General features: G+C 32.5%; 1 protein-coding gene across 1 annotated transcript; it reads right to left on the bottom strand.

Moving 5' to 3' along the window:
• Positions 1 to 9,125: 9,125 nt before the first annotated feature.
• LOC111912832 (uncharacterized) lies at positions 9,126 to 9,452 on the bottom strand. The gene has a single exon (XM_023908556.1). The coding sequence runs from the start codon at positions 9,450 to 9,452 to the stop codon at positions 9,126 to 9,128; it is 327 nt and encodes a 108-aa protein (XP_023764324.1).
• Positions 9,453 to 14,059: the final 4,607 nt, after the last annotated feature.

The following is a 14,059-nucleotide window of genomic DNA, read 5'->3' as shown; positions in this document are numbered from 1 at the left end:
GTTACGACGGTGCTCGACATATACTATGCTTCCAGCTATATGCCTTGATGTCCTCTCATTGGAATCAGGGGTGTACCGGTTCTTCTGAGCAGCTTCTAACAACTTTTTCCATTTCTCTATGCTCCAATGTTGTTATATATATATATATATATATATATATATATATATATATATATATATATATATACTACTTAACTTAGACCATAATAGCAATGTACTTTTGTTTATTATCATTTTAATCAATAATCACAACAAACTACCTAACTTTTAAACCATAATAACAATGTACTTTTGTTTTTAATTAATTTTATCCATAATAACAACATACTACTTAACTTTTAAACCATAACAACATACCTCTTATTGTGTGTTGTTGTCGGATTGGGTGGATCGGGTAGATTCGGAAGATGTTATCCCGGAAACCATAAATTGGCATTTGATACTCCTATACCATACATATAACCCTTCTTCTTTCCTCATTTTCTCCGAATTTGGCTTTCAACCCATACCTCTGCATCGTCCTTATCGTTTGCCGGATCGTCTCCATATTTCATCACTAACCCCTCAAGATATGCATTCTACAATTTACCAAAACAACACCATTGTCATATACAAAAAAACTAAGACAATCAATATAAAAAATAATAAAGATAATTTACTTTTGCATCTTTAGCTGTTTCTGATAAATATTCTATATTTTCATGTTCTCCCTTGAAATATCTTTTCTTGGACTCACTGATGTCATGTGTCTTCATGTATAGATCACAAAATTTGGGTTCTTTACCCAACTATGCCATCTACATAAAAGACAAAGTATAATTGATGCAATTAGTGTTAAAACAAAACAAGAATAATAAAATTTACAATTATGATACTAACCAAGTTACGATGGTGCTCGACATATCCTATGCTTCCAGCTGTATGCCTTGATGTCCTCCCATTGGAATCAGGGGTGTACCGGTTCTTTTGAGCAGCTTCTAACAACCTTTTTCCATTTCTCTATGCCCTAATGCTGATATATATATATATATATATATATATATATATATATATATATGTATATATATAATAGGTAATAAAATCAACAAAATAAAACAATAATGTATCGTATCTCTTACATCACACAAACGTGGCCACACAGACTCTGGTACCATATCGGCACGGTGTTGATACATCTCAGGAAAGTATTTACTATAACCTTTTTGAATGGGTAGCCCACACGTTGTGACATGTTGGCAGATATAACTTCCTCAAATCTCTCATCCTATTCTTATATCTATCCTTGAGGATATCATTGAATGTCGTATATATCACATCCATTTATGTTGTGTACCACCTATATTTTGTACGCAAAAAAAAGTATAGTTAAAACTACAAAGTAAAAAAATGAGTTTAAGATACAATAATAAATATCTAATATACTACCCTAAAACATGCAAACATCTGTCTACGAGTATTTTCCATGATGCTCTTATATGTAGGCCACGCATCCTCCATATTTTGCCAAAAGAGATCCATAATCGCGCTATGGATAGAATGATCATCCAACCTACACAAAAAATTTATATAAGTATAATTACAACATCAAAAATTAAAGCTTTAAAGGATGAAAACGCTAACTTATCCCCGTTCTTGTGGATAATATGCAACGTTGAGTCATCAAAATCACTGGCATTCGAGCTGTGACCGCCCGAAATACCTCTGGAGGCGGAGCCATGTGGCGTCGGTGGCGTGTGTGGCACAATTGGTGTATTTGACGCCATCAACTCTACATCTCCACCCTCAAAAACATAATACTAAAACCCATCACCACCATCGGTTCTCAAAACCGTAGGTACAGTCCCACAACCCCTTTGTAGGGGTGGGGTGGGATGGGGATGAGGGTTGGGACCCATAGCTTGTCTGTGTAAGTGGAGGCCGGGGTCAACATCCTATATGTGAGGGATGGGATCGATGGCTCATCTTTTGGAGTTGGGGCTGGGACACATAGCCTATCTGTTGAGTCTGGCGAATAACCTCGACCAAGTCTGCTAGAGGATTAGCCATGCCGATTTGCTGAGTAATGGCACCTTGACTGTTGGAGCCTGCAAGTCCTCTCATCATAGGCATGTTAATCGGTGTGAGCGACATCGTATGACGTGGCTCGTCAGTAAAATTAAGGGATGCCCCCCCCCCCCCCCCCATATGCCCCGTACTGCCAGAAGAAGGATTATTCTTACGGCCTTTATCCTTCCATCCATTACCTGACATGTTGCATTTAATAGAACAAGAATGGTCAGGTATATAATATAATATTGATAAGTCATGAAAAAACAAATGTTTAAAACAACAACGAGATGTCCATACCAAAATCATTACAAAAGAAATGTTTCATTATAAGGTTTAAAAAAAGACAATGCTCCTAACATCAACAAATACAATGATCCTAACATAAACAAAAGATAATGCTCCTAATATTCGTCCCCATCATCTTCGTATTCAAATTCTTCTTCCATATTCTTCGTCTTCAAAACCTTCCTCTTCTTCGTATTCCTCCTAGATCCCTCATTCTCATCATCAAATATTTGCTCATATGTATTTATAGTTGAGACTAGGAATAGTCGTTCCGCACGAGTTACAGTAACAGGTGAATTAAACTCTTCTACAACCTGAAAGATTTCATTTGCTTCCATTTCAGCTTCTGTGACTTCAAATTCCCCTCTTGGTTTTGTCTTAATAACCGCCCACTTATCTTTCGTCTCCTTTGTCACTGAAGGGTATGGTGTATAAAAAACTTGTTCTGTTTTTGATGCCAAACAAAATGGGTCTTTAGTTTGAATTCGAGAGTTGGCTTTGACATCAATCAACTTGTTTTTGTTAACTATTATACGGTATTTGTTATCAAACTAAATACAATTAAGTACTACAACAATCGAGGGCCCGCTACTATAATACTCAATCTCTAAGATCTCTTGTAATATGTCGTAGTAGCCTGACTCTTGTTCGGCATTATACGTCTCCCCTCTTACACATACTCCAAAGTTATTAGTCACACGACCCCACCATATTGTTGAGTGTGAAACTTATAACCATTTACAAAATACCCATTATGAAAATGAGCATGTTTTGATGGTTTCTCAACTATAACTTCTAAGTGTTTAGCACTTCCATCTGGTGTCTTATTCATTACCTACAATGAAAACATACACACACTGTGTTGGTTAATGATGCATTAAAATAACTAATGACGCTACAGGTTACAAGTTTTGGCATATATTTTCATTTTGGTATAAAAAATTATTTTAAGTTGTTTTTGTAACGCCCGCAGATCCGGGCTACTCAATTTAGAGACAATAAGCATCAAAAATAAGTTTTTTATGGAAGATTATTTAGAAGGATTAATCTTAACCAAGTTGTATTATATGTTACAAGGGTTCCGTACATATAAAGAACGCCGAAATCCGAGTTATAACGAAGAAGTTATGAACCGTCGAAGTTTTTCGGCAAAATCGGCACGGCACTGGGAGACGTAAATAGTGAGCTTACGATAGAGGACTTTTTAGCCTTAGTAATCTAAAAAAATTCATATAATATGTTAAACTGAGAGCGTCCATAAAAAGAACGCCCAAATCTGACTTCGTATGAGGAAATTATGATTTTTCTAAGATTTAGCATAACAGTGCACAGTCTGGAAATTCGAATTTTAGATCGGTCGATTTTCATCCAAAATAATCTAAATGAGAAATGAATATATCGTTAATAGGAGTTAAACGATAAAAAGACAGTAAAAAAACGGAGCTCGTATGCAAAAGATATGGACGAAGCTTGGTTCCTACTCTTCGAGCGCGATAAATTCGATACAGTTTTGTAACCCTGAGATAGAATGAGAATTAGCTGACGACGTCTAAATGAAAGTTATAGTACTCGTAAATACCAACATGTGGATATAAAGAACGTCAAAAATAGAGTTCGTATGAACGAGTTACTTATTATAATAACATATTTACGTATTAAAATAAAGTATAAATCATATATACGTACACATATACATACAAATGTATATATCATTAGAAAGGTATCGACGATGTGGTTATTATAAGACTAATGTTGAGTACTTTCGACATTAGTTTAGTACAAATATCGTTAAATCTATTTAAAATAATATTATGAATGAGTGTTTAGTCGTTTATATAACTATAAGGTCATTAAGTAATTATGGAGGGTAGTTTTTGTAAATTCAATTACTACAAATAAGAGGTTTGGGCTCTCATATTTCTTGCACCATTCTCTTGATTCAAGAGTCTTTCTCTTCTTATCCCCCGAGCATATCGGTCCGTCGTGATTCGACTTCTCTTTCTGTAGTTTTAGTATAGTAAGGTGAGCGCTGAAGCGCTGCACGAATCTTTCTTAGAAAGATTCAACGACGAAGTTCTGCTCCTGCAGAGCCCGACTCCTAGCTAAAATCCCCTTGTAAGTAAGTTATGCTTACCTTATTTTAAATATAGTTTATATTTAAAATTAATTTTGTTATTATGAACTTATAATAAATATTTGAGCTATTATTATGACTTATATAAGTGTCGTTATAATATTTTTTTAACTACTCGCGGTACGGAGAATCTGGTTTAAAGGGCCGCATAGGGTTGTTGGATTTCAGAAGTGCTATATGCCAAAATGGTTCTGCCTTTCGGTTTATGCTTATGTTTCTGTATTGACAATGACATCCTAAATGTTTTAAAATGAATAAAAATACATTTCTTTGGCAATACTTTGATAACGTATTTATCATGTTTTACTGGGAACAAATTGCGCAACATTTTTATTAAAGGAGGTACTCTGATTTTTTTTATAAAGCATAAACAAAATCGGTCTTTTCTGGCCATAAAAATGGGGATGTCACAGTTTTATTGGGGAGAAAGTTGTTATCAGCGAATAGTAATATATGTGTATCTTTCTAACATTGTGGACTGAAATACAGGTTATCGATTTAATTGACAATAGTAACGCCATTCACTCGATAGATGTTGGCTTATTTACCAAATATGATAATTGAAGTTGTTGTCAATAAATTTCAACATCTCTATGTAAGCAAGTCATTCTAACTCATATGGACACCCTTATATCTTGCTAAGCTAGGACTTAAGGCTCCCAATATTAGATCTTAATGGTTATTTTAATTTCTTAAAATTGGAACATTCAAACTAGGTAATTAATCTTACATGCATTTGAAAATTAAGAAAGAAGAAAAGAATTAATATTATTTAATTAAAAGTTTAATTAAGTTATTTTTTTAATTCTTTTAAGATTTAATCTTAAGTAATTAAAAGTTTAAGTAAAGATAACTATTAAATCTTAAATTGTTTAAATATTAATTAATTAAAAGTTAATTAAGTCAATAAGATTTAAATCTTGTATTCTTAAAAAGTTTAAAATACACCCTTACATATTTATTATAACAATATATATATATATATATATATATATATATATATATATATATATATATATATATATATATATATATAGTATATGCAAAATAATAAAGAGTCGTTAATCGAAACAAGAGTAAGCCTCATTCACTATAAGAGAGATACAAGAAAACGACCTATAAAATGTCTGTTGAATGAGTGTCCATTTCACTCATCGCTTCTGTGTGTTATGGATTGTCGTTAGCTGAAAACTCACATCATTTATATATGGGTTGTTAGTGGATCATGTGTGGGTAAACAGCACACTTAATTGGGACTATAAATTGCTAATGATGAGACAACTCAAGTTTATGATTGTTGATGGAGTGTGCGTGGGTAACCAACACATCAATGTGATATCATAAATGAGAACAAGGGTGTCACACGTGTTTACATGGTTATTCACATCTTGTTTGTGATCCTCGGTATCCCGGTCACAAATGTAAGAGCATGATCTGAGATTAACACGTCATTGATAGTTCAATGAATCTCAAGAGATATAAGAATTTCATGATGATTGAAATTGGTAAAGTGTTTTACCTACCTAAAATAGATTTGTGATGTGATTACGACATCCCTCTTCATATTGCGAATCGAAAATATGGATCATAACCTTAATTAAAAGATGGGTTAATAATTAAGGATTGAATCGACTTCTTTGAACTTAATCTCTTAGGTTAGATGGAAATCCTCTCCCACCTCCTCGTGCACTTTCGAATTTTGGCTTCTCTTTGTTCTCCATCGTGAATAGCTCATTTGCTATGGAATCTTCCTCGATTAGAACATATCCTTACTTTACCGCCACAACCATCATCAATACCATTAACTACCATACGTATCCATCAGCCATCGCCACCACCAACCATTGGTGCCAGCACCACCAACGTCCTTCCTTTAAAAATCAGATTTAGATAAAAAAAAACGTAATTCACATTTTAATACAACATTCCAAACACTAATTCACATCTTAATTCAATATTTCAGACACAAAATCACAACTCAATGCATTAAAAAAAAAAATACACATTCACACCTTAATAACTTACATATTCACAAATTAATACATAAAAACATATATTCACAACTTAATGGCTTACCAAATTTCGTTGTGGCATTTCATCAAACACTTTGTGTACAACACATACATCATATCCATAATCACCATAAAACATCATATCTTACTAGTTATAAGAGTTACATCATCTCTAAATTCAGGCGACGTTGTTTGGTTCTTCATAGAGGTTTGACGGTAAGAACATATCCATATCTTTAGAGGAAAAACAAAAAACAACTTTTAGAGATATGAGATAAATAACACAAAACTAGATTTGCAACTTGAGGAACACAAAACCAAATCTCATCGGAGCTCGTAGATATGGATGTCAATGGTGGCGGAAATCATAGATCCGGACCGGAGCTCATGGGTCTGTACATTGGTGGTGCCAAAAATCCTAGATTTAGACCTGAGCTTGCAGATCTGGAAGACTGTATGGAAGATCTTGTGGTTTCGGATGGCGTGCGACGACAATGATATAGGGTTCTAGAGGCAACGATTGGAGGTGAATGTTCGGATATAGTTGTGGAATAGAACTGAAGTGTTAGAGGTTCGTGATGGTGGTGTTGGAAAGTCTTCGAAGATTCTAGACCTGAGTGAAAGAAGGTCTGGATCTAATGCATTCGAGATATACCATATGTGAGTGAAAATCTAACAGTTTTGGTGGTTCGTCGATACATATATGAAGAAAAGGTGGTGATGTGCCGAAGCAGATATTGTGGAAGGAGGACACGACGATAATGGTGGCGGTTTACCACAACAAAAACAAAGATGAGGAATCAGCAGTTCCAGATCTGAAATTCCATTGAAGGATGTAAGTGTTATCGCCGGTGGTCGGAGGCTGCTACATGGAGGGGTCGCCGTCGGTGGTGTTATTGGTGGTGAGGCCGCCATCAATAGTGGTGTTTGTGGTGGTGTTCATCAGAGAGATGGTTGAAGGAGGTGAGGGGATATTTGTTTTGTTCTTAGAGAATAACGAGGAAATGGCAACAGATGTAAACCTATGGAATATGTTTTCTCATAAAAACCTTTATGTCCTCATTGCTTTTTGTCATTTATGAAAACTAAAAAAAAATCAAAATATTAGAAACAACAAAAAATAGATAAAAATAAGTGGTTCCTAGAGTTTCTAATATTATTTAATCTTTTATATATATATATATATATATATATATATATATATATATATATATATCTATATATATATATATATATATATATATATATATATATATATATATATATATATATATATATATATATATATATATATATAAACCCAAAAATGTTAAGAACCCTAAGAACCATTTTTTTAAATGTTTTCATTCAGGGCATTTTGGACAAATCAAACATTAATATTATATTAACCAAACTTTTGTATTCCCTAGGTTACAACTAGTTGTCACTTGTTGTTGGAATTGCCGGATCACAGTCGGACCATTGTCGGACTAATACTAAATTCAATGATATTTAATGGTTGTATTCACAGTCTAATAGAACAAATAATATAGTTCTCATTTCTCTGGTAATACTTTTTGTACAATTTTATTTTTGCAGCCACATATATAAAATTTTAATAAAAAAATTAGATTTATGACTTGATAGATTCATTTTTTTTTAAATTGTAGGTTTCTTCAAAAAAATATCATGTATACGATATATTCACAGTTTAAAATATCATATTCATAGTTTAATAAATATATTAATTCATTAATACACAATTTAATATTTTCATGCATACATTTATTGATATTTTAGCACAAAATTTATATAAAATATACAACTTAATACAATCCATTTTTAGTTTAATACATAAAATTCACAACATAACGTAATACAATTCATTATACACTAATTCACATATTTAAAGAAGTTAAACCCGAAGTCTACCACCACCACCAAAACCGTAACTACCGCACCCCACCACCAACTACTTGTGTCATCGGCTTCATCATCCTTCCTTCCAAATCAGATATGTATATAAAAGCATTGATTAATAACTTAAACACTATATTCACAATTTAATAAACCATTTAAATTATTTATTTAGAGTTTAATGCAAAACAATTATAAAAACCAATACGGTAGAACCTCTATAATTTAATACTCGATAAATTAATAACCTTGATAAAATTAATAATTTGTCTGGTCCCAACTTGGGACCGGTACAAAATTGGAACCCAATCGATAAAATAATAAAATAATATTATTTTTTTGAAATCCCAATGTAAACATATTGGTCCCAGCGAAACTATATATTAGTAATTACTAAAATATTCCACAATTCTAGAATTATCTAGTAAAAAATGAATCTATAGTCACTTGTTTTTTTTTTGTGAACTTCAAATCTATATTGAGTTCATCTTCAAATCTTCTAATTGCACTTAAGAGTTGAGACGCTATATTCTCGTATTGCAACAAAAAGTTGTGAAGAGTTGTTGCCGTTCGCAATGCTTCTTTCCAAGTGACCGTTTCCAAAGGTACTGAATCATCATCAACTGAATTTTGAACAATATCCGTGATAATTTCTTCAATGCTTTGAACCTCGTAACATTCATTATTTTCACATGGATAATCCAAAAACTCATTCACATCCATTTTGTGCCGATAATGCATTCCCGTAATCAAGTTCTCAATCTCACAAACGTCTCAACCGTCTTCTTTATGATTAACACCCTTGTTATATTCACACACTCTTGATGTTGTAGAAACCATTCATAAACAACTTTCTCCATGTCCGGATAATTGGCTGCTTTGTGACGCTTGGAAGATCCATCTTTGTCAACGTTAGCCGATAGGAACTCCGATGATCTCTTAAGAGTGTTTGATATTGTTCCTTGACTAACTTTCAAATCAAAAGTTTTGCCAATCCACTTCACCAAATCTTGTTGAGTGCATCCTTGGTGATCTCTCTCATACTCGCATAATAGTTTTTGTTGTTGATTGGTCATCGTTGATTTTTAACACCTTTTAGTTTAGAAGCCATATTAGATGTGATTTTAAAATTTATCATTAGACATTTTATAGTGATCAATATAGATCTATGTACATTGAACTTGACAAGTTCATTAATGTGTGAATGTACATGAGAATTTTGAAGGTCATTGCTTATGTTTTATTTAAATAGGTAAAGTGAATGGACATGGAAATTTTGAAGGTCGATGCATTAATTTGTGAGTTGCTCACAAATATAAGCCAACTCTTTAAATTAATAATTTATTAATTTATCAATATAATAATGTCTTGCTAAATTAATAAAATATCTCAGTCTCAACATTATTAATTTATAGAGGTTTTACTATACATTCTTACATATTTATACAACTATATATATATATATATATATATATATATATATATATATATATATATATATATATATATATATATATATATATTCACATAAAAACTAATACAAACATTCATACATAAATCATTCATATTTTAACATAAAATTAACTAAAAATTCACATCTTAATAGCAGTTCAGTACATCAAATTCACAGCTTAATATAATAAATTCATAATTTGATGCATAAAAATTATACATTCACAACCATATTCTCAACTTAAAACTTATATATATGGCTCCAGTTTTATATGCTAGTGCTTATTTCAAAGTTTATTTTCACAAATATTCACAATTTAAGTTTTACATATTTTATTCAAAATTAGATAAAATCATATATGTGTATTACGTTTCGTCAATCTTATATTTCAGAAGCAAACAAAATTTTTATAAAAAACCACAACTTAATACGAGTCAATTCACATATTAATACAATCAATTCACAGTTTAATATAAAAAATTCACAAGTTAACATAATCAATTTACAGTTTAAACAGAAAGCTCACAACTTAATGCAGTCAATTCATAGTTTTAAACACAAAAATAACAACTTAATACAGGAAATTCACAGCTTAATGCAATCAATTTACAGTTTAAAACACAAAAATAAACAACTTAATATAGAAAATTCACAGTTTTAATACAAAAAGTATTCATTCACAGTCATATTATTAAGTTAAAACTTTTAATACAATCAATTCACAAGTTAATACACAAAATTCACATGTTAATATAGTTAATCCATAGTTTAATTTACAAATTTCACAGCTTAATATAGTCAATTTACAATTTAAACGGAAATTCACAGCTTAATCATTCAATTCACAGTTTTAAGCACAAATATCACGACTTAATATAAAAAAATTTAAAACTTAATACAATAAATTTACATTTTAATACACAAAAAATATGCATTCACGACAAAATCCACAACTTAATAACTTACCAAATTTCATTAAGCCATTTTATCAAACACCTTGTGTGCATTTTTTTTTTCTTCAGAACTTCATTTTGTGAATACCATCAATGTGAACCCCATACACACACACACACACTATATCTAACTTGAAAATGCACATACAAATCAGATATAATGTCGATTTGGTGGTGTTTTGACCCAAGATAAGAGACAGAGATGAGGAGAAAGAGGCGACGCATAAAAAATTCGGTACAAATCCGACAAAAATTTCGTCGATGATGAAACATATCAGAGAAAAAAAACAAGTTCAAGAGTTTTGGAACAAAACGAGTTCAAAATTAGCACCTACAGGTTGAGATGATGACTGCAATATCTAGTTTGTGATACTCCAATGATGACACAAACGGTGGGAGAACAGATCTGATGTAGATCTAACAAGGAAATTATGAAATAGATAGAAAAACCTTTGTAAAATAACACTAAATTCTCATATCTACGTCAAATGTGACCAAATCGGGTGTAAATGAAGATAGAGGCGGTCTCTAATGGTCGTTTGAAGAAAGAAGTAGATTTGGAGGTGGTCGGACATCTGGAGGCGAAAGAGCTTCATGCTTTGTCAGATCTGTTATTTTGGTGTAGTAGATTAGAGAGTTTTTCTCATGCTTCACTAGATCTGAAACATCCAAGATCCGGAGAAGAAGCATATTCAGACTTCGAAATAGAGTGTAGTGTTTTCTAGGTGTTCCGGCGAAGAAAAGTGGTTGATGGAAAGCGACGGTGGGTGTTGGTGAGATAGATAACGGTGGAAACAGGCGACACTCGGTGGTGATGACAGATCTGAAGGCGGAGGCTCTAGATGCGAAAGCAAAGGTTCCAGATCTGAAAGCGACAGCTTTAGATCTGAAGATCATTGTTTGTCAGCGATGACAACGGTTTCGACAGTGGTGGTGGTGGCCGATGACGGTAGGAGGTAAGGGGGGAGAGAGAGAGAGAGAGAGAGAGAGAGAGAGAGAGAGAGATATGAGAGAATGAAAGAAAAGTTGTCTTGTGAGAGAATATTGATCAAATATATGTGTGATGAGTTAAGTTATAAAAATAGTTTGACAAAAATATCCTTTTAGGCTTTATAAACATATATTTGAGAAATTATAAGTATGTTATTATTTATAAGGTAAAAAGAGTATTTCTTAAAGTTCTTAACCTTTTATGGTTCTTATTTGATCTTTAACTATATATATATATATATATATATATATATATATATATATATATATATATATATATATATATATATATATATAGGGTCGCTCCAAACATATACGGGGCTGAGACGAAAAGAAAAAAGAAGGGCCCATCAAATACATATATAATAAGGTTTTAAAAAAAGTTATCATTTATTCTTCACTATAGATGTGTTCAATTAACAATAACAAGCAAGCCAAATTGTTATCTTTTGGACTAATTTGAGTTTGAACCAACTTTAGGTACCAAAAATTATTTAGCTAATATATATATATATATATATATATATATATATATATATATATATATATATATATATATATATATATAGGAGTAGGATCAAATGAGAACACCAAAAAGGTTGAGAACGCGAGAACAGATCACAACCTTGTAAATAATTAGATCTATGGCTATTATTAACTGGACCTTTTATGAACATTTATAAAACTGATGTGCTAAATATGTAACTTTGAAATGGAAAGAAGGTGTCACACTCCCGAACCAGACGGCGGAAACGTCCGGGGGCTGTCGTGACTCAATTGAATACCATAACATTGAATATATATGAAACATAACAACATTCGTCACCATGCATTAATATAGTACAACCGCTAGCGTTTACATGTCATACATTGTTTAAACATTACATTCCCCAAAAAAAATAAATTGTTCGATTCGTTCATAATCAAACTGCAAGCCATCACCGAATATGTTTTCCTTTGGTTCACTGGTTCCCTGAGAATACAAGTATTTTGAAAACGTCAACATATGAAATGTTGGTGAGTTCATAAGTAATGTTTGAAATCCAATGTTTGTATTGTTTGAAAACTACCAGAAAATCCGATATTTTCTGAAAGAAAAGCTTTTGAAAATGTTGTGAAGATCCATAGGTATGCTTGTTTGTTTCTATGCTTGTAAAAAAAATTGTTCATTTAAAATTGTATGCATTTCAAATCTGTATGTATTGAAAACCCTGGGAAAACCCGATGTTTTCCTAATTCCTTGAGTTCCATGAAGTCACATTGAAAACATTGCATAGCGTGTAGTGTCAGTCCCAGGCGACGTTGGATTATTTTTGAGCATGATTATTTACTACAAACACGCGTTACACAAACGACTAGTCTATAGCTATACTAACGATCCCGTAGGCGTCGTCCGTACTAATCACGTTACCCAATCGCCCTGACTATGTGTAGTCCCACATCCGAAGAGAAAGAGGTCACGAAGACCCCGATGACTCCATTAACACGGTTGGGGATAAAAATGTACGAGGGGTCCCCGACCCGCCTCGCATAAAATGTAGACTTTACTAGCTATACCAAAGGACCCTTGGGGACCAGTAGTATACAAGCCATTGAAAGTCCATTTACGTTGTGTCGGATCGGTAAAACCCAACACTCCGTAAAAAAAATGTCTTCGGGCCTTAAGATCAGGTCATTGGGCTAGCTAGGCTCAACGAACAAGATTTTACACTTTTGGGGCCCAAAGATGGTGCGTAGACGTCTGTGCACACTCGCATGTATAATGTATTACCAAACGTTACTTGTATGAATCGTAGTATCGTAGTGTCGTAGTGTTAGTAGTTGTAGGTTTCTATTGGTTCGAGACCGAGCTAATTCGTTTAACAACGACTTTTGGTATTGTAATGTATTGTATTTCGTCGATAGTCGTGGTACCATTGGTTGCATGTATTGAAATAGCCTTGAAAGTTTTCTGTTTCAGCCCCTCATTGATTGTAAAATTTACTTTTTCAACCCTTTTGTTAAATAATTTCCGGTTTGGTCCTTCAATCGATTTTCTTGACATTTTAACACCAAAAATTATTGAAATTAATATTTTTCTGCATATTTTTCAATGAAAACAGTTTTAAGCCCCTGAAATTTCAGTTTTCTCGGTTGTAACCCTTCTTTTTCGCAATTTTGACAATTTTGGCCCAAATTGTAATATTTTTGCAATTTTGGTCCTTTTTAAATTTAAAAAGCATTTTAAACCTTTGAATAGGATTTGGAACACTTATAGTCCACTGTTTTACAGAAAAATACAGTTTTG

This window comes from Lactuca sativa, chromosome 7, assembly GCF_002870075.4.
Source record: "Lactuca sativa cultivar Salinas chromosome 7, Lsat_Salinas_v11, whole genome shotgun sequence".
Classification (NCBI taxonomy): domain Eukaryota; kingdom Viridiplantae; phylum Streptophyta; class Magnoliopsida; order Asterales; family Asteraceae; genus Lactuca; species Lactuca sativa.
The sequence above is the reverse complement of the archived record's forward strand: the minus strand, read 5'-3'. Positions and strand labels throughout refer to the sequence as shown.